Source organism: Bos taurus, chromosome 10 (genome assembly GCF_002263795.3).
Source record: "Bos taurus isolate L1 Dominette 01449 registration number 42190680 breed Hereford chromosome 10, ARS-UCD2.0, whole genome shotgun sequence".
Classification (NCBI taxonomy): Eukaryota; Metazoa; Chordata; class Mammalia; order Artiodactyla; family Bovidae; genus Bos; species Bos taurus.
In genome coordinates, this window is record NC_037337.1 from 23222755 (window position 1) to 23245813 (window position 23059).

Genomic DNA, 23059 nt, shown 5'->3' on the forward strand with positions numbered 1-23059 from the left:
CAGTGGAAACAATGTCAGACTTTATTTTTCTGGGCTCCAAAATCACTGCAGATGGTGACTGCAGCCATGAAATTAAAAGATGCTTACTCCTTGGAAGGAAAGTTATGACCAACCTAGATAGCATATTCAAAAGCAGAGACATTACTTTGCCAACAAAGATTCGTCTAGTCAAGGCTATGTTTTTTCCTGTGGCCATGTATGGATGTGAGAGTTGGACTGTGAAGAAGGCTGAGCGCCAAAGAATTGATGCTTTCGAACTGTGGCGTTGGAGAAGACTCTTGAGAGTCCCTTGGACTGCAAGGAGATTCAACCAGTCCATTCTGAAGGAGATCAGCCCTGGATTTCTTTGGAAGGAATGATGCTAAAGCTGAAACTCCAGTACTTTGGCCACCTCATGTGAAGAGTTGACTCATTGGAAAAGACTCTGATGCTGGGAGGGATTGAGGGCAGGAGGAGAAGGGGATGACAGAGGATGAGATGGCTGGATGGCATCACTGACTGGATGGACGTGAGTCTGAGTGAACTCCAGGAGTTGGTGATGGACAGGGAGGCCTGGCCTGCTGCGATTCATGGGGTCGTGGGGAGTCGAACACGACTGAGTGACTGATCTGATCTGATCATTAGTTTAATTTTCCTCCATCCTAGAGTTGTAATGTTTGTTATCTGTTCTTGAATTTTGTCCACAAATATAACCTTCTATTTATCCTGTTGGAGTTTTGTTTAACTTGACTTTCATAGGATTGAAAGATTGCTTTTAGAATAATTTCAAGAGTTGCTCAGCATAACTTCTTTCACTAAGTTCATGAGTAACAGCTCATCTACTCATTCAGAAAACAGATAACTCTTGAGTGCTTTATATGTAGCAACTTCTGTTTATAAACTTTGAATAACCTTAAAATATGGGAAGGTTAAAGACAAAAGGAAAACTACAAAGAAGCTGACAACTGAGGATCATAATGGGGGTATGACAAAACAAAGAAGCCAAAAATAATTAAAATCTTTTGTGGAGCAGTATAGAACTAAGAAAACACAGCTGAGTACAGAGGTGGTACAACTACGATGTGTGTGTGTTCTCAGTCATGTCCAGCTCTTGGGACACCATGGACTGTTGCCCCCAGGCTCCTCTGTCCATGGATTTACCCAGGCAAGAACACTGGAGTGGGCAGCCATTTCCTTTACCAGAGGATATTCCTGATCCAGGACCCCCATTGCCTACATTGCAGGCGGATTCTTTACTGGCTGAGCCACCAGGGATATTTACCTTTCGAATGAGGAACTTTTCAGAAGGTTGACTTCTTTTTTTTTTTTTTTTTAATTTTATTTTATTTTTAAACTTTACATAATTGTATTAGTTTTGCCAAATATCAAAATGAATCCGCCACAGGCATACATGTGTTCCCCATCCTGAACCCTCCTCCCTCCTCCCTCCCCACACCATCCCTCTGGGTCGTCCCAGTGCTCCAGCCCCAAGCATCCAGTATCGCGCATCGAACCTGGACTGGCAACTCGTTTCTTGCATGATATTCTACATGTTTCAATGTCAGTCTCCCAACTCTGGGAGTTTAGCTCTGCAGTTTGTTTATTCAGTCACAAGAGGGGGCTGCTTTTTTTGGAAACAGTGGTCTTTTCTGGCTATAAAGGAAAGGAAACATGTTTTCCATCGATGTCCCACAGAAAAGTGAAGAAAACTGACAGATTTTCATTGTTTTTTCGATAAACTGATTTTATAGTCCTTTGTTGAGTGCATGTGGTCAAAGTTTCAGGGAATCATAGCCTTATAGCCTAAATCTTTTCCATGTACCTCCCTGAACACTGCTTTCCCATTTCCCACACCTGGTTAACTCTTCCCTTCCCTATTCCTTATGCTCTTTTCTCTTCACTCCTCTTTTTCTGCCAGGATCATCCACCTCCACCCTTCACCACCCCAGATAGTTTGCTTTCCCTTCTGTCTTTTCTCTCAGTGTCTGCATCCTTGGTGCAGAGCACCTACAAACTTGGGCACAGAGGGCGTAAGGATTAAGGACAATTGCTCAAGGAGGATGAGGAGAATACCATCCTTGTCATCAGTTACTATATCAAGAACCGATGCATTGAGAAACGTCTGCCTAGATGGAGACAGATGCATGATTCCAAGGACATTTTCAGGATGCTGAGCTCCAATGTCCAAGCTCAAGATGTTTAGCTCTTTGTCTCAATGTTGCTAATATTTCCTGTCCCTCAGAACAACCACAGCCTACTTTGAAATCTCACATACATTTACTAGAACATGGATGGGAATTTTCATCTCTTTACAATATAGAGCTCAGTAAAACTTTATGGGATTAAACAATGTTTTCCACAAGCTTCATGGAGCATCAGAAAATGTCTTTGAAGAAGAAATGATAGAAGACAGATTCTGGATAGACACACCACTGTGATTGATGTTCCTTTTCCAGAGCCAGACTTTAAACTTCACAAGGGATAGCAATCAGCACCCTGTGAGTTGGGGATGTGTCGCCTTCTTTGCAGGATGTGACTAAAACAGGGAAGGAAGACCTAGACAGGGAGCTGCTTGATCATTGGCTGACAGATCCTGGCAACAACACACTGCAACAGATACCTGCACTGCTTGTAAGTCTCTACTAGCAGCAGTTGTTTCTGTTCTCTGGAAATAAGCCTAGGAGCAGACACAAGTGTGAGCTCTGAGCCCACAATCCTGGTTTGTCCTTGAAGTATGAGGCTGGTGATTGGAGTAACTGTTTTTCTGACCTTGGGTAAGTGTTCTGTGTCTACAAGCGTTGACTTTGAGGCCAAGGGACCATAAAGCGTCACTTGATCTCTACTCCCTGTGTTTTATTCAGCATTATGGCAATGGAATTGAGAACAGATCTATGCATTTGCTAGTGAGAGCAAACTTCTACATGACAGATTAATTCATAGCCATGATCCGGAAGAGACCTTGGCAGTAAGTAGGTTGGAAGAAATCTCTGAGGTTATTGAGCCAAGGACCCTGCGATAAAGCCTGTAGAGTTCTTTGATTCTTGCCGTGTGTCTTTGGTCCCTATATAATAAGCACCAATAATATTTCTCAGGACATAGATAAAAACACTGGAGTAGGGAGTAGGTCCAGACAGTTTGGGGAGTGTTGTGCCCTTGATCCACAGAATTACACTGATTTGTTCTCAGGGGATAATTTTATTTTCTTGACCCTTTAGGGACTGTGATTAATGCTAAGCCCACCCAGCCTGGCTCCATGGATTGTGCTGAAGGAGAGGATGTAAACCTGCCTTGTAACCACTCTACCATTGGTGGAGATACTATATACATTGGTATCAGCAAAATCCCAATCAGAGTCCACAGTATATCATTCATGGCTTACGAGGCACAGTGAACAGCAGCACGGCCTCTCTGCACATAGCTTCAGACAGAAAGTCCAGCACCTTGGTCCTGCCCTAGGTCACCCTGAGAGACACCACTGTGTACTACTGCGTCCTGAGAGAGGCACACTGGGACAGACGGGGCTGCACCTGTGCAGTATCTCTCTGGTGGGAAGATTGGGGGGAGGGGGCAGAGTTGCAGGAGCAGTCGCAAGAGCAAATCTAGAGTCATCTGGAAGGAGAATCAGAAGAGCAGTAAGACATGAGGGGAATGAAGGGAAGGGAAATGGAAGAAGATGGATAGAGAAAAGAAGAGGAAGAGGACAAGGAAGAAGTGCTTCATTGGTTGATGTGGCTATGAATGATAAGGAAACGAAGAATCATAATTTTAACACAGGAAAAAAGTGAAGAGGTGTTAATAGTTTGTCATGGCTCTTCCTTGTGTCAATAAAATGTTGGTTTCAGTGTGTTAAAGATGAAAAGATAAGGAAAACACAACTAATTCTCCTGTTCCAAAGGCTTCTTTCATTTGGACCCAGGACAAATCCATACTCAGAAATGCATATTATTACAGTTGTTTCACTTGCAGATTGATCTTACTCAGAGGAAAATCTGAAATGTTATTTTGTTACTACTCTAGAACACATGTTTGTGATAAAAAAAAATTTAAGGAAACAAAAACTAAGTGAATATTTATTTTTAATCTGTCTAGTTCTGCCTCTATAAAGAGTTTTCATCATTTTCTATATTCTCTAAACAGCACATAAATCTATCTCATCATAAAAGTCTCAGGCAGAGCAAAAGTGAAGGCCCATAGCTGTATCTCCTTCATTCCACCAAATGAAGGAGATTCCTCCCACTGTCCTTTTCTAACAGTTTAATATATATCATATCAGCCTGTTTATTTCAATTACATATATTTTTGCACAGTTCCCCAGGTGAAAGGTTTCCCTGATGAAAGGCTTCCCCCTGATGAAAATTAAAGAGGAGAATGAAAAAGTTGACTTAAAACTCTTCATTCAAAACACTAAGATCATGGCATCCAGTCCCATCACTTCATGGCAAATAAATGGGGAAACAATGAAAGAGGGAGAGACTTTATTTTGGGGGGCTCAAAAATCATTGCAGATGGTGACTGCAGTCATGAAATTAAAAGATGCTTGCTCCTTGGAAGAAAAGGTATGACCAACTTAGATAGCATATTAAAAAGCAGTGACATTACTTTGGTGACAAAGGTCCGTCTAGTCAAAGCTATGGTTTTTTGAGTAGTCATGTATGGGGTGTGAGAGTTGGACTCTAAAGAAAGCTGAGCACCGAAGAGTTGATGTTTTTGAACTTTGGTGTTGGAGAAGACTTTTGAGAGTCCTTTGGACTGCAAGGAAATTAAACCAGTCCATCCTAAAGGAAACCAGTCCTGAATATTCATTGGAAGGATTGATGCTGAAGCTGAAGCTCCAGTACTTTGGCCACCTGATGCGAAGAACTGACTCATTTGAAAAGACCCTGATGCTGGGAAAGATTGAGGGTAGGAGGAGAAGGAAATGACAGAGGATGAGATGGTTGGATGGCATCACTAACTCAATGGACATGAGTCTGAGTAAGCCCCGGAAGTTGGTGATGGATGTGGAAGCCTGGCCTGCTGCAGTCAACGGGGTTGCAAAGAGTCGGACAGGACTGAGCCACTGAACTGAATTGAACCCCAGGTGGTGCAGTGGTAAAGAATCTTCCTGCCAATGCAGGAGACACAACAGAGGCAGGTTCAGTTCCTGGGTCAGGAAGATTCCCCTGGAGTAGGAAATGGCAACCCACTCCAGTATTCTTGCCTGGAGAATCCCATGGACAGAAGAGCCTGAGTGGCTACAGTCTAGTGGGTTGCAAAGAGTTGGACACAACTGAACACATATGCACATATCTTTGCACACCACTTTATGCAACTGCATACACATTTATACACATACATACCATATGTACACACAAACAGATCAAATGATTTGCCATTAAATTGAATTTATTTGGATTTTTTACATTGTGCTTTTTAATTTTCATTTAATAATGTCCTGGAGCTCTTTCTACAGTTGAAACAAAGTGGAGTGACCCACTGCATTCTTTCTGATGCTTAGTTAGTACTTTAAAACATTTTATCATTAAATTAATTAATAATTAATTAATTTTTAACTCATTAATGATAATTGTTTCTTGTTCTTTGCTATCATAAAGAATGTTGTCTTACACATCTTTGTAGAATCACTTTGGCATGTACATGAAAAATGTAATTAGATATATGAATTAGATACTAGAAAATTTGATTAGATGTTCAATAAAAGGCACATTTAAAATTTTTGGAGAAGTAGCATCTTGCCCTCTATATGCTGTAAACAGTCATACTTCAACAGAGTGAGAAGACATATCTTGCATCCTCCACAAATAGGAAATTACCTGTATTTTTTATTTTAACAATCCAAATGTACTTTACTATACACAATGTGCATATATGCTAAGTCGTTTCAGTCATGTCTGACTCTTTGTGACCCTCTGGACTGTATCCTGACTGTCTCCTCTGTCCATGGATTCTAGGCAAGAATACTGGAGTGGGTTGCCTTGCCCTACTCCAGGGGATCTTCCCAACCCTGGGATTGAACCCGTGTCTTTATATCTCTTGCACTGTCAGGCAGGTTCTTTACCACTAGTGCCACCTGGGAAGCCTCAATATAAGAAGAGGCTTTTTATTAATCAAATTGGTTCACTACTTTAGGATTGACAAGCACTGTGCTTCCTTGGGCACGTTGCTGAATCATTATATGCATTGTTTAGATTTTCATTGACTTATAGTTGTGATAATACGCTGACTGTGAGTATCCAACTGATGTCTAAATGAACATTTTTTTGTTATTCTTTTTTGCAAAGTTAGGAGAATTCCTTGCATCTTTCCAGGGGGCTCTATCTAGCTACATGCAACCATAATCTTTCAAACTATGTGGTGTCCACCACCTTATGACAAACACAATAATTAAAAGTTTTAATAAAACAAGCAGAAATTTATACCATTTATCACAGTCTATGAAGAATGTCAGAGATAAAGAGAAGTGTGTATTGGAATGAACTGAAGTTCACAGGAAGAGCCTAATAAAATAAGTGGGGACTAATTTCACATTTAATAATGATAGGAATGGGTAACAGAAAAAGGAAGGAAGGAAAAGAGAGAAGGTGGGAAGAAAGAAAGAAAAAAGGTAAATAGGAAGGAAAAATTTAATGAGTCCATGAATGAATAAGGATTTTGGAATACATTTTTGTTTTCATTATGATATCCCATGTGATGTCCTTAGACTCTTTCTTCTATTTTTATAGAAGATCTAACTCATGCCCCCTATATTTTGTTGCATCCCTAGCAATTGTCAGTAAAGTGTTCAGCCAAGAATATTTCTTTATTCAATAAATGTTTATTGAGCAGCTACTATTCATCAGGTACTATGATAATTACTGAGAACACTTCAATAAATAAAACAGACAGAAAGATATGTTTTAGGAAAAGCAAAGTGAGGAAATAAGCAAGTGAGCTCTAAAGCTGGGAAGAGGAGGAAATGAGGGAAAAGGTGACTGAAAGTGTCCTGAAGGGATATGCTGATCTTTGGAAAGTGCTAGAGCACCTCTCATTGTACTTTCTGAGACTTGAGTACAAGTATCTGTTACCTCAGATTTCACTCACAGAATCAAAACAATTTCCAAAGTATGATAAACATAGCCATTTACATTTCCATGCACATCCTACACACCAGGACAAATTTCTCAGTCTTTTTGAATATCCAAGAATACGATGTGAACGATGCTACACTGAGGATTCTAATGTTTCACAAACTCCATCTGTTAGGCACATCTGAGAGATTGATTCTAAGTTAGAAGAATATCTAATTCATTCTATCAGAATTGCATGAAATGCGCAACATACTAAGTGATTTCAAATTGACTTGCCCCTAAAGTAGATAAGATGTAAGAGGGTTATAAGAAACAAGTGTATACACTCATGGCACATGGAGAAGACAATTTTCTGAACACAAAGAAAAGAAAACTTCTGAAAATAATCCATTGGGATAGCCAAAATTTACTGATTTATGACGTCTTCTTACAGACTTGAGCACCAGTTGATCTGGTTGTGGCCACATTCCTCTGTATTAGGACCTTTGAAGGCACATTTGCTCCTAACTCTGATTGACTCCTTGCAAAGAGGAATGATTCACCAAGGAGTCTGACCTGTTTAATTTTCTACATTGACCTGACTACCTCTTACCATCCCACACTGCTTTCTACTTTGCCCTCTAAATCCTCACTCTACTGAAAATAAACATTCAGTAGCCCCTGTAAAAGTTCCTTCCACATATCATAACTGAAACCTGACAGTTTGTAATAGAGCTCTTTCGCTGTGGTTACTTCTGGTCCTCCCTCATCTAAAACACTTCAAATTTAGAGATGAGAACGGCATTCTTGTCACTACCACACCCCCCAGAAAAACAGACTCTTGTCTTTGACCTTTTGGGGCTTTACCTTTTCCCCTACTTTTCCCTATTCCTTTTATCACTCTCATCTTTACAAACATCACTCTTCTGTGGGAACCTTGTTTTACTGTTTTCTCAGAAATGTCTCCTGGAATTGAATCTTACTCATTCCCTCTTCCTTGCTTGCTCTCCCCTGCCTTTAAGTTAGATGTTCTGGTTGACAGGTCAGCATTGCAAGATGCTGTTCTGCATGATAAACAAACCCCCCTTTCTTCAACGACCTTTCTTTACAACTCTCATGTGATTTCCTTCAGACCTCCAGGAGGTATCTTCCTTAACCCCAGAGTGCTGGTCTCTGTCTTGCTTTACTGCTCTTAGTTAAAGATTATACGATAAGTTACCAATAAATATGCGCTCAGCGTTTTCTCAGAGAGTTGCTCTTCCATGAACTCTCCCTGCACCATCTCTTACAATCCTGTGTGTCTGTGAGAATTATTCAGTGTGACACCGCCACACTCTTCCTTATATATTGAAGATGTAAACACATAAGATTCTACTGTAACCTAAAATACTCCTTGACTTAAATTCAGAGAGAACAATTCAGAGAGAAGCCTGAACTCATCAACTCTGAAGTCTATCAGTTAGGATCCTTCTCAGTCACAAACTCCCAGGGCCACACTCCAGAAAGATGTGATGATATTTCTCTGGTTAGATGCCGCTCCACCTCTGAAATCTTATATCTGTCTAAATCTTGCATCCTCAGATTCTTACACTCATATTCTTCTGCTGCATTCATTCTTTGACTCTTTATGATCATTTAGTCCCCAGATCTCTTTATTGTTATCTTATTTCTCAGAAGTTTCCAATCTTTTATTTCTCTTTCTACAATATCTAAACTTCACAGTCCTCCTTCAATCAGTCTTCAGTCACTAACTTCATTGTTTTGAGTTAATTCTATGTCATATCAATAATCTTATTAACTCCTAATCATGGATTAATATCTGCCTTTTTATGTTCCTCATTGGGATAATGATTCAAAACACTATATTAGACACATACCATGGAATACTATTCAGTCATTATAAAGATCAAACTACAAAAAAAATCTACTTTCTTATATACTTTGATAAAGCAGAGTTCAAGAAAATCACACAGATGGGCAGACTGGTGTCATTGAAATCGTTATCACCTCCAACACTAACTAGACCCACAGTGCTTCCAAGAAAGTGTTCTTTTTCTCTGTAATCATTTCTCAGTGTCAATTCCTACAGTGACTTTTTCAAAACTTCTCACACTCATCACATTTCTTAACCCAGGATCTCTTCTATTAATTATCTTGGAAGGTACTTAATTTCTATCTACAAGAAGTAAAAAATTCATTAAAATTAATAGATGTGTCAACTTTCTGCCTTCATACCCTGAAATAATACTGAAATCCAAACCAATTCTTTCCTTCTTCATTCCAATAAAATTGGAAATAGCTGTTTCTCAGCTCAGCCCCTCCTCCAGCCACAGTCACACCGTGACGCCGTTACCAGGTATTTGCCCTGTTTAGTATTTCTTACCTACACTAGGACAGCTTTAACCACAAACACTTTTTGGCCCAATGAATTTGGGATTTGGTCTTTTCCCTTCTGAATATCTCCTATATTTCCTTCTGCACTAGAACCTCTGACTTGTAGCTAGGAGAGTATCTAGATAAGACTACAGATTTAAAAGTAAATATTTAAACACAATATGCTGGACACCAAAATGATAAAAAGTGAAAGAATCTAAAAGGGGAGAAAATGACTCCAATAAAGATGTTATCCAGTTTAGTTGGGTGTCTCAAGAATATTCAAATCTGCCTTACCATAATTACAAATACAAATAACTCTCCAATTACTCATGTTTGCAAATTGCAAATACTCACATCTCATCCTATGACTGGGGCAAACCAAACAGAAAATATCTGTTCAGTGTTCATATATGAATTGATCACTTGAAACAAATTTATCCTCTTTCAGTTCTGGATGCAAGAAGTCTAAAATTAGTTTCACTGGCTACAGTCAAGTTCTTGGCAGGGTTGATTCTTTCCCTTCACTGCACATTACCTAGTTTTAATTTATTTATTTTATAAGTGGAAGTTTCTACCTCTTAGTCCCCTTCACCTATTTCACCCCTACACCCGCCCCTTTCTCCTTAGTAACCAATAGTTTGTTCCCTATATGTCTGAGTCTGTTTCCATTTTGTTATATTTGCTAATTTGTTTTGGTTTTAGATTTCATATAAAAGTGAAAGCATACAGTATTTGTCTTTCTCTATCTGACATTTCGCTAAGTGTGATATCTTCCAGGTCTATCATGCTGGCAAAATTTTATTCTTTTTTATGGATAATAATATCATTATGGATAATAATTTTCTGTTGTATACACACACACACTCACACATATATATCTTCTAGATCCATTCATATGAGTGAAAACTGAGGTTGTTTCTATATATCTTCACTATTGGAAATAATGTTGCAGTGAACATTTGGGTGCATAGATATTTTTGAATTAGTGTTTTTGTTTTCTTCTGATAGATACCCAGGAATGGAATTGCTGAATTGTATAATGCATGTGCATGCTAAGTCATTGCAGTCATGTTCGACTCTTTGCAACCTCATGGAAACATAGGTCGCCAGGCTCCTCTGTCTCTGGAAATTTTCCCAGCAAGAATACTGGAGTGGTCTGCCATTTCCTACTCCAGGGGATCTTCCTGACCCAGGGATCGAAATTGTGTCTCCTGCACTGAACGTGGATTCTTTATTGCTGAGCAACCTGGGAAGTCCCGAATCATATAGTAGTTATATTTTTATTGGTTTGGGGAATCTTCATACTGTTTTAAATAGAGGTTACACCAGCTTACTTTTCCAGCAAGAATACACAAGTTTTCCCTTTTCTCCACATTCTTGACAATACTCAATTATTTTCCATTTTTGTCATGATAGTATTCTAATAGGAGTGAGGTGATATCTCATTGTGGTTTTGATTTGCATTTACCTGATGATTAGAGATGTTGAACATCTTTTCATGTGTCTGTTTGCCATCTGTATGTTTCTTTGGGAAAATGCCTATTCATGTCCTCTGCCTGTGGTTTTGATATTGTGTGCAAAAGATTTTTATATATTCTGGACATTAACCCCTTATTGACCAATCACTTCCAAATATCTTCTCCCATTTGATAGGTTGCCTTTTTTGTGTGCAAAATATTTTGTGTGCCTCTTTCACTGTGCAAAATATTTTAATTTAATTAGGCCCTATTTTCTGTGTTGTTTCTTTTTGTCCTTGCCTGAGGAAATGGAGACAAAAATATGGCAAAGATGAATGTCATAAAGCATATTGTCTATACTTTCTTTAAGAATTTATGAGTTCAGGTCTTATATTTAAGTCTCTAATCCATTTTGAGTTTACTTTAGTATATGCTGTGAGAAAATATTCTAATTTCATTCTTTAACATGTAGCTGTCTAGTTGTCTAACACCATGTATAGAAGAAGCAGTCTTTCCCCCAATTGCTAATTCTTGCCTCCTTTGTTATAGATCGATTGACCATGTATACAAGGATTAAAATCTAGACTCCCTATTCTGTTCCATTGACTGAATCTCTGTTTTTTGGCCAGCAATGTGTATTTTAGATTATAACACCTTTGAATCATATTTTGATGTCAGGGACTGTGATACCTTCAACTTTGTTCCTTTTTTTTTTTCAAAATTGCTTTGACTATTTGTGGTCTTTTGTGGTTCTATACAAATTTAAGAATTATTTGTCCTAGTTGCATGAAAAATGCCATGACTATTTTGAGAGGGGTTGCCTTAAATCTATAGATTGCTCTGGTTCAGAGGACATTTTCATATTGTTTATTCTTAAATCCATGAACATGAAATATTTTTATATTTACTTGCATTATCTTCAATTTTCTTCATCAATATCTTATAGCTTTCAGAGTGACATCAGTAAAATTCTAGGACACATGATCTAATAAGTACAGTTCTCCATGTAGAGGCAACAAGACTGAATATCCTGATCCTCCTCAAAGTCTAATAAATAAGATTCAATGTCAGATTTCAAAAGAACAATATTTTATTCCTGTTACAGTTTCATAAAAACACATACAAATGAATAGATTCTGAAAAATCAGAAGAACTGATGTTTCTTCATTTCATGTTAAAGTAATTTTATTTACTAAAAAATCTAAATAGAGCCCTAAAATCCAGTTAAGGAAAAAAAAAGATAAGTTAATTATTTTGGATAAGATAGCTTTTCACCAAGAAAGCTGAAAATCTGTGGGTTTTAAAAAAAGTCGTTGTTTCTGAATGGAGGAAAGGTAAGTATAGGCTAACCGAATGACCAGTAAGTAAGTTACAAAAAGAGTTCATAGCCTATGCTAAACTCTATCTTAAATGAGCTGGTAAAATTATTTTACTGAATAATTATCAACATTTGTCAACTTGTTTAAAATTCTGTTCCCCTCAGCTCATACCTTTAATACTAATTGTTTCTTTCCATACTCCTTTTCAGGATCTGCCTAACTCAAATTACCAGGAAAAGACAAGAAGACAAAATAAAGTTGTGGTGAGCCAGACTTTGTTGCCATATGTGCACAGACCACATATGTGGTCTATGAACATGACAGCCCCCATTTCCTGTTGTGGGGAGTCACACAGGTACTGGGTAGTATGTATATGAGCTGCCAGGCACTCAAAGACACTGAACTCTCAGCTTGAGGCAGAACTGAGCACATTTGTGCAGGGAAATCCATGCCTCATGCCGTTCTCCAACCTGCTCTGGGTGCTCCTGGCCTTCACCTTCTCTGGTATGGATGCTTCCAAACATGGGTGCGAGTGTTCAGGGTGAAAGGACTGCACACAGGCGCGTGGTGCTTCACAGTGACTTGGGGAGGAAAGGAGGGTTGGAGAAAAGCATACTTATTATGATTTCAATTTGGGTTTTCTTTCGGTCCCAAATTAGTCTAATTCCTACATTATTTTGTTCATTACTTCAGCTCTGTCTGCTGATTTTTTCCCCACAGGATCTGGAATGGCGCAGACAGTTATTCAAGACCAGCCAGACATATCCAGTCAACTGGGACAGTCAGTCACTCTGAACTGTCGGTATGCAACAACCTGGAGCTCTTATCACTACATGTTTTGGTACAAGCTGCTTCCCAATGGAGAGATGATTTACCTTATTGGTCATTCTGGCCAGAATGAAAGGCATGGCCGCTACTCTGTAAATTTCCAGAAAGCTCGTAAATCCATCAGCCTCACCATTTCAGACTTACAGCTGGAAGATTCTGCCAAGTATTTCTGTGCTCTCTGGGAGCTCACAGTGCTTGAAGTAATGGGAATAGCTAAATAAAAACCCCAGAGTTTAATAAAACAGAGCTTCCCTGCTGCAGAACTCCAGCTGAAATATGCACCTGCAGATCCCAGACCAGAAATGGTAGTTGTGTGGTTGCTTAATCTGTGGTCTGGAAGCTCCTTTTAAGTCACTAGGAACAGATGTCCAGACTAACTCTCAGTCTTGATTTTTTAAATTTTATATCAATCATACAGAACATGTGCAAAGTTGTCTAAATTTGAAAACTTGCCCTGTAATAATTTAATGTGGCAACTGCATCTAAAAAAATCTCACATTATAAATCTGGGTTTAATTTTCCGAAATGGTCATGAATATAATTTTCTTAATCTTTTCTTCTTAGGTTTTGTGTCTGTTAGGGTACAATCAGAAAAGTAGAACCCCAGCAATACAGAATAAGAAACTCATTTTAAGGAACAGAATTCTCAGGCAATTGCTAGAGTTGGTGGAGGAGTTTATACAAAGCTGTTACCTTTGCATCTTGTGCTGAGCCTGAATTTACTTTAAATCAACTAGAGTCTCATTTGGAAATTGGATATGGAAATTGGATATGGACAAAAGCATGAGAAAACTGGCATTTAAGGACATACTAGAACCCATGAGGACGACTGGAACCCACAAAGACACACTAAAAACTTGTCTGTCTCTCACCTCCTTCAGTCTCACTGTAGTGGGTGATCTTTAGGAGAAGTGGATATTTATCACCATGCTACATGCACATTGGCCCAAGACAGAGAGATGATGAGGAGGAGATCTGGTTGGAGGTTAAGGAGTTGTAAGTCAACAATAAGATGAGCTAGCAGATCAGCAGCAACACGTGTGAGTTGCACAGTGACTGGAGCCCTGCACCAACCAGCAGGGCATAAAAAAATGTGGCTACTTTATAACAACTACCTTCTAAACCTTGCACAATCTTTTTTATGGACAACCCTAACCCAGAACAATACAGAGAAACAAATTCCGAGTCATAGATTTCCAGCTAGTAGAGACACTACAAAGCTATTCCAGTACCTTCTATGTCAACTGGTCATCCATCTATACTTCTTTTAACAACACACTTTCAAATAAAGAAAACAGCAAAACTATGCTTCTTGTTAATACGATTATTATTCCCCATTTGACCATAATCAATATAAACTTCTCCTGAAAAGAGTATACCAGGTCTGTGCATGTGTACTAAGTTGCTTCAGCCACATCCGACTCTTCATGACCCTATGTACTGTAGCCCACCAGGCTCCTCTGTCCATGGGATTCTCCAGGCAAGAATACTGGAGTGCATTGCCACACCCTCTTCAAGGGATATTAAGTTCACTTATCCATTGGGTGGTGTTCTTTCCTTTTATACCTCACCCACACTGTCCCATTGTATCCTGCATCTTAACTACTGAGATACAATCGATTCAACGTTAACTTGTATTTTGCACATCATATGTTTCTATAGGCAGGCAAGTGGGGGAGAGATTTAAAAATGGTTACTCTATACATAAACATATTCATATCAAACTGAAAAAGAGATTGTCATAACTACTGTCAACTTAAAAAATATTCACAACCAGAAGTTGAGAGTTACATTCTATCTGGTGGGAATTTTTAGGACTTCAAGCCTGGGAGATAGCATCTCAAGTAAACCTGAAAGAACTGCTCCAAGGAGGTGAGCAGAGGAGCCAGGTGGTATAGAAGTTTTGCAACAAAGTGCAGGTAGTCGGAACATCAAAAGATTATTTTTAATTAAAGAAAAACAGATATCTCAAGTTAAGGATGGACTTCCCTCGTGGCTCAGACAGTCAAGAATCTGCTTGCAATGAGGGAGACCTGGGTTTGATTCCTAGGTTGGGAAGATTCCCTGGAGGAGGGCATGGCAATCCACTCCAGTATTCTTGCCTGGAGAATCCCCATGTACAGAGGAACCTAGCAGTCTACAGTCCATGGGGTTGCAAAGAGTCAGACATGACTGAGCGACTAAGCGCAAGTTAAGGAGTCTAGCACACTTCTATGCATGGGGAGATGCAAGAGTCTGGGCTCACTGAAGTCATTCTTTTACTATTCACCTCAGCTATCTTGGGGCCAGTATCTGTGTTTCTTACATCCTGAGCTCCTTTAGTCTCATGGTAGGGAGTGACTGCAGTTCTGATGGTTGTTAGATCACAGATATTCTTCTCCTTCCTGAGTGCCCTTAGGCTCAGGAGCTCGCACTGGGCTGCAGGTGCTGATGACTGTGACATCCTTGTTTACTGATATGGCAGGAAATACTCCATTTCTGACTATTACAGTTTTTGTTACTGCAAATGACCACACGATTGCTGGTAGTATTTATAACTACCTTTTCCATTACCCATTCCATAACATTTTTGCTCATAACAAGCACCTTCACTCACTGCCACCTTGACTTCCTATAAAACAAGCTCCTTACACAGGAGCAATGCTATGTGGAAAGTCATCAAGGTGAATAAGACATTCTGCAAGCCCACCACTGTGGTTTTGACAGAAGTTCAAAGGGTATTGAAGGCAAATCCTATGGTCTATTTAAGTGGAAATAATCTTGCCAATAAATATGGAAAATTGAGATACTGTATTCTGGGAAATATCATTAAGAATGATGCTTGATTTCATATCAGATGCAATAGAAGTCACCAAGGGAAAGCATTTTTAAAGTGTTAAAAGGAAGCAAACAAATAATACTTTCAAACTAGCTTCTTATGAACATGAAAATGAATCTTTTATCTAAATCTTTCTATTTTTTTTCCCCCTCTGAGAATCAGGCTGTAACACACTGCATGAATCAAGAATGAAAGCTAAAGCTCTGCCAGCTGGTGTCCTGCTCAAATATCTTATGATGCTTACACTGGCCTCTCTGCTCCCCTCCAGTGATCATGGGTTAAACTCCGAGGAAGCCTGTTGCAGTGAAAAATAAAAAAAGAGAAATGAGGTTTTTTTCTTTCCCTTTCCTGGGACCAAAGAAGATAAAAAGAACAGATAGCAGGCCTGAACATTCCTGAAGTGAAGTGAAAGTTGCTCAGTCATGTCCGATTCTTTGCAACCTCATGGACTATGGAATTCTCCAGGGCAGAATACTGGAGTGGGTAGCCTGTCCCTACTGGTGTGGGTAGCCTGTCCCTTCTCCAGCGGATCTTCCCAAACCAGGAGGTGAACCGGGGTCCCCTGCATTGCAGGTGGATTCTTTATCAACTGAGCTACCAGGGAAGCCCTGATAGAGATTCCCTGAAGTTTCAATAGGGAAAGGTGTGAACATTCCTAGTTGTTTTTGTTTTGTTTCACCTTAACTGCTCCTAACTCTGCATATCTGTAAGTTTGCTTTACTGCTCCCTAACTCTGCAGGAGCTGCGATTCACACTGTCTCCTTTGTCTCTATGCTAAATATGTCTGCTATCTAGTGTTTTCCCTTACAACACCCTTCCCTTTGTAGTTACAGATCAGAAAGAAGGCCTCAGAGCCACCTAACTGCCAGACAATTGCTGGGTCATAGATGCCAGGCTATGACTATCTTGGAAACAATGCAAGAGGAAGAAATCAAGATCCTATTATCACCTTGACTCCTGACTGTGAGCCCTGGCCTTGTGGCTCAGATGGTAAAGAATCCACAGGTTTGATCCTTGGGTCAGGAAGATCCCCTGGAGAAGGGAATGGCAACCTACATCAGTATTCTTAAAGCCACCTTTCTATTTCCTCCAATTCTGTCTCTGTCCTTTTTATTTGGCTTTGGTGGCAGAGAAAACCAAAAATTTGGCCAGCAAAAGCATAATCACAATGGGAGCTGTCATTGCTGAACCATTCAGTAAACTTCCCTATGCAGAAATGGGGAGAAAGAGCATTCAACAAAACTGGCTGTTTTTTTTTCTTCTTCTTTTGCCTGCCAGATGTGAAAGTGATTGACTTCAAATGACAAATACAGCACATGGCCTGATTATGGCTGGAGAGTAAGAGACTACCTTGAAAAGAAAGCTTGGAATTGTTGCACAAGATGGGAGTTTCCTCTCTGAAAGTAAAATTGTATGTACTGCTCTGTCTTTTCTTGTAGTATAGAAATATCTAGCGAAGTGAGAACAAGAGTCAATAATGGGAAAAAAATTAACAATTGCAGAAAACACTGCTTGGTATACTCATTCCAGTTTATATTATGGCACCCAATCTCTCAAAATAACACCCTAATGAATTAATTTCTCATTTATAGTAAGAAGAACATGATAGACATGGACACTTATGATAACACATGAAATCTGCCAGGTAAACTACTACATATACGTCAGAAAGGGCTCCCCTGGTGGCTGAGCTGGTAAAGAACCTGCCTGGAAATGCAGGAGCCACAAAAGATGCCGGTTTGATCCTTCGTTATAGAAGATCCCCTGGAGTTCAGTTCAGTTCAGTCACTCAATCATGTCCAACTCTTTGTGGCCCCATGAACTGCAGCACGCCAGGCCTCCCTGTCCATCACCAACAACCAGAGTTCACCCAAACCAACGTCCACTGAGTCGGTGATGCCATCCAACTATCTATCCTCTGTTGGCCCCTTTTCCTCCTGCCCTCAATCTTTCCCAGCATCAAGATCTTTTCAAATGAGTCAGCTCTTCGCAAGAGGTAGCCAAAGTACTGGAGTTTCAGCTTTAATGTCAGTCCTTCCAATGAACACCCAGGACTACCTCCTTTGGGATGGACTGGTTGGATCTCCTTGCAGTCCAAGGGACTCTCAAGAGTCTTCTCCAACACCACAGTTCAAAAGCATCAATTCTTCGGCACTCAGCTTTCTTCATACATACATGACAACAAGAAAAACCATAGCCTTGACTAGACGAACCTTTGTTGGCAAAGTAATGTCTCTGCTTTTTAATATGCTGTCTAAGTTGGTCATAAAGAGTAAACATCTTTTAATTTCATGGCTTTAATCACCATCTGCAGTGATTTTGGAGCCCCAAAAAATAAAGTCAGCCACTCTTTCCACTGTTTCCCCATCTATTTGCCATGAAGTGAAGGGACCGGATGCTATGATCTTAGTTTTCTGAATGTTGAGCTTTAAGCCAACTTTTTCACTATCTTTAGTTCTTCTTCACTTTGTACCATAAGGGTGGTGTCATCTGCATATCTGAGGTTATTGATATTTCTCCCGGCAATCTTGATTCCAGCTTGTGCTTCATCCAGCCCAGCGTTTCTCATGATGTACTCTGCATAGAAGTTAAATAAGCAGGGTGACAATATACCTTGCAGTAGGAAATAGCAACCTGCTGCAGTATTCTTGCTGGAAAATCCCATGAACAGAAGAGCCTGGTAGACCATAGTCCATAGGTTGCAGAGTCATTCATGAATGAGCACACATTCACTCATACATATCCCAGAAAAATATTGACCTTTATCTTGTGGATAGATTATTCTGCAATTTCAGATTCTGTCTCCCAACCCTACCCCCAAGATTTTGCTCATTGCTGCAGCTGATTGAATATTTAAGTTAGGGAAGGTATTATGTTGGGTGATTTGAATGTTTGTTCCTACTTAATTCTTATTGGAACACTTCAAGGTTGGATCAATTCACCTTTAGGCAGGCAATGTTACAAAGTGCTTGAGACCGAAGACTTGGTTAGTATTTCTAGATCTACCACTCATTAGTTGAGTATCTTGGGAAAATGACTTAATGGTTTTTTGCTTTAGTGTTCACATATCTACAATGTTAGATATTGATAGAATATCAATATCTATCAATCAATTGATTGATAGAATCTACCATGCAGAGTTCTCATGAGAAATGAATGAGATAATAAGTGCCAGTGCTGAGTCCAGTGCCCAGCAGAAAGACACTGAGTACTTACAGGAAAGGAAATTGAACTTGAAGGGGGTTCAGTATTTTTCCTGGTGTTGCATGGTAAGTATCAGAGTGGAGCCTCCCCTCCACTTAGAGCAGATGCCCTTCCTCATCCCAAGAGTAACTCTGTCTTAATACAGTATTGTATTGTGTTTATAGTACTTATTTCTGTTTAAAATTATTTTTTCTAAAAAAAAAAAAAAACAGCATTCATTTAATTTTTCTCTCTTCCTACTGAACTGTAGGCATTTAATATCTCTTTACTACAGCATCCTCCAAACCTGAACCCTGCTTGGCACACAAGAGGCCAAACACACACACACACACACACACACACACACACACACACACAATATGAAACCCAGCAGGATTCTATAGGGTCTTTCTGAAACAGACTCCCAATACCCAAACTCTGTTGCTTCTTGTGCATAGAAAACCATTAGCCTCTTGGGCTTTCCCTGAATTTCAAAGAATAAACTTAATCAGAAAAAAATGCAGAAGGAGAGGAAAACAGTCAAGCAAGACCAAATAATAATAGTTTCACCATTAAGCAAAGCTTAGAAGGACTTTTTGTTTCTTTCCATTTGAAAGTTTTAAATTTTTAAATGGAAATTTTATATAAAAAATTTCTAACCAAAGTGCTTTTCCTCCCATGGGTTGCCATCCCAATCTCTCTCAAGTTGAATAGCAGCAGTCCACAATGAGGAAACTGATTTCTGAAAGTTCTCAGAAACTTTCAGTTTCTCTTTGCTGAAAGAGTGGGGTCAGGTCTCTTTGCATGTGACTTTATGGGGGGATGCCTGATGAAGCTTCTTCTTTGGCTTAAGTTTTTTCACAGACAAGGGCAGGCTGAGGACATGGGAGGCAAGGACCATAGAGCCCAGCTCCATTTCAGTATATTTAAATGAATCTTCAACTTTCTGCATCTCATAAAACATTCTGCTTTTACACTTGTAATTCACCTTCCGTCCCATAATAATAAAACAGGTATCTCTTTTGCTTTGAAATAGTACCTCTTTGCCTAAACACTTCACGGACACCATTCTTTCTGATTTCTATGGCACCTTAGGCCACTGATCATCCAAATTCTGTGGTCTGATTTTTTAGGACTCATTTAAAATATTTAAGCTTTCTCATCTTAGAAAAAATATTTCATACCCTCCAAATCCCATACATGCCTCTCCTGCAACCAATCTATCTTTTACTCCCTGGCTATTGTTTAAAAGCCCTGATCATATAACTGCTTACACTCTGTCACCTCTTTTTCACTCCATACACTTCTGTTTTTTCTCCCAATATTTTCTAAAATCCGTTTTCTTAAAAATCACCAATGGTCTCTTTATTGTTAAATCTAAAAGACATTTTTAACCTCCTTCATCTAGACATGTATTTCTCAAATTTTAATGTGCACAGGAATATTATTAAAATGCAAATTCTGATTTAGGAATTTGGGGTTGGGCCTGAGATTCTGAAGTCAGAGTAGCTCCCTGGTGACGCGAATGCTACCTACCTACAGACCACATTCGAGCAGCCACTCTCTGCAGTGCTTGCCACTCTTTCTGGGGACCTTTGTGTTCCTGGCACACAGTACCCCAACCTTAAACTTTAACTTCTGGGAGATCCTTTGCAAGATCTCCTATTCTTCTTTACCCATCCCACATGAAGAGCATTCCTACTGCTTAGGCCCTCTTTTCCTCTCAATCTGTATACTATTCTTTGAAAATTTCATCTGCTCATATTGCTTCAATTATCATGCAAACAGTCTTAGTGGAGTGCACATAAGACTGGTCTCTGGAGTTAGAGCTAGATTCTAATCGCTACCCTGTCTCTTAAAAATACTGCAATCCTGTGTAATTTAAATTCTTTGAAGCTAGGTTTAGCGTTTGTAAAATGGAGAGTAAAAATGAGTAACCCAAGATGTTGTTGTATTAAATGAGATATTTCTTATAAAGCTCAGACAGTAAAGAATCTGCCTACAATGCAGGAGACCTGGGTTCAATCCCTGGGTCAGGAACATACCTTGGAGGAGGGAATGGTAACCCACTCCAGTATTCTTGCTTGAAGAATCCCATGGACAGAGAAGCCTGGCAGGCTACAGGTCATGGGGTCACAAAGAGTCAAACACCACTGAGCAAATAACACTTTTAGTATTTCATTTTAAAATAAAGCTTGAACTTCGGTGGCCCTTACTTAAACATATCATTTCCAAGATGCATAGGGCCCTAGCCATATTTTATAAATGTTTCAAAAAATAAGATATCTTAACGAGTTAAGATCCTTGCCAGTTAAACCCCAACTTCCACTCTACTATAATTCTAGTCTGTCAGGTGGTGATGGAGTGAGCCACAGGCTTATTTAGCATCTGCAAGAGTGAATTTGAATTAAGAATGCATTTAATTTTGACCTAGTGGAATTTATTTATGCAGCTCACAGTCACTTCAGTATATAAGTGCTTGTTATCAAGATCTCACAGGCTAAGCATCAGAGACTGATTTCAAACAAAAATCTGTTTGACACTAATGCTAATTACCTTACATTACACTGTACTGCTGTTCCTTTGGTAATGATTCATTAACAAGTCTTTGTTTCCAAAAGGCATGATAGTCTATTGCCAGAACTTTTAGTATTTTAAGAACATGTAACACTTCCCTAACTGGTTCCAATATGTTTTTATAGTTTCATTGGACGCTGTTGCATTCCACTCTGTGGAATATCTGTGCATTCCACCCTATCCATTGGAAGATGAGTTTGCTTATGTTCTTCCTTTGGTATGAAAATGGCCTCGTCTGGTCATATTTATTATTGTTCATATTAACTTCTTACTGACTGGTCACAATGGTTTACATTTATGAGAATAAAGTGAAACTCATAGCATGCCAGTCCAATGAGGGCATTAACAACCATGGTAGGTAGATGATACCAAGGTTCCCCAGGTAGTGCAGTGGTGAAGAATCTGTGTGCTGATGCAGGAGATATGGGTTTGATCCCAGGATTAGGAAGATCCCTTAGAGGAGGAAATGGCAACCCACTCTAGTGTTCTTGACTGGAAAATTCCATGGACAAAGAAGCCTGGTGGGCTACAGTCCATGAGGTTGCAAAGAGTCTGAGGGGCTGAGCACACACACACACACATAAAAGAAATTTGCAAGTGTAATTAAAGTCTCTAATCAGTATGACCTTGAATGAATCAAAAGGAGATTGTCCTAGGTGGGCCTAATCTAATCAAGTGAGCTCTTTAAAAAAGAGCTTAAACTTTTCCTGTGATCAGAGACATCCTCCTTGTCTTGAGGAAACAAGTTGCCATGAGTGCTACAGCCACAAGGAAATGAATTCTACCAGCAACCACTGAGTCTGGAAGAGGACCCCATGCCCCAGACAGTCTTAGTTGACTCCTTGACTGCAACCTTGTGAGTTCAGCTTAACTGTGTGCTGATTTCTGACTTACAGAACCTGTGATATAAACAGATGTTGTTCCATCACAAAAGTTCTTGATAATTTGTCACTCATCAATAGGAAACTAACATAGAAAATAAACTTGTTAATTGGTGTGATCAGTTGATAGTATTTAGGATTTGTTATGACATAAGAAAATTTGGAATGTAATGAAATCTTGTAGCACATAGTACTGTGATAGATTGTTTCCAAATTTTGACCATAATCCTATAAATTTTCATCCATTTTCAAAATGCACTTTGAATTTTTTAAGACAGCAAATTTCAATCAATGATTATCTTTCTTTTCTCTGTATTAAAGTTTTTACAAATTTATTGTCATAAGAAAAGCGTAAAAAGTATGAAGACAAAAAGCATAGAAACAAAAAGTACTATAGCAGTGTGTCATGGAAATAAGTACTAAAGTATGACTCAGTTTTCTAGATTTATGCTGTCTGTGGAATTTGCTTTCTAAAATTTATAATTTGCTATGATTGTATTTCTCATTCTGAACATTATTTTGTATTTAATTTTTATCCATAATTTTGCGCTGCTATAGAAAGTGCAATTTTGTAAGTTTCAGAGCCTACAAAACA

General features: G+C 39.1%; 1 protein-coding gene and 1 gene segment (V, D, J or C); one reads left to right on the top strand and one right to left on the bottom strand.

The window, feature by feature from the left end:
* The window catches only part of LOC100336282 (T cell receptor alpha chain MC.7.G5), a gene marked incomplete in the record, with an annotated part of 1089855 nt that overhangs the window by 959640 nt on the left and 107156 nt on the right, over window positions 1–23059 (bottom strand).
* Window positions 12549–13307, top strand: LOC100298434 (T cell receptor delta variable 1-like). The segment is given in 2 exon segments: window positions 12549–12681; window positions 12898–13307. Coding segments are annotated over 2 exon segments (378 nt in total).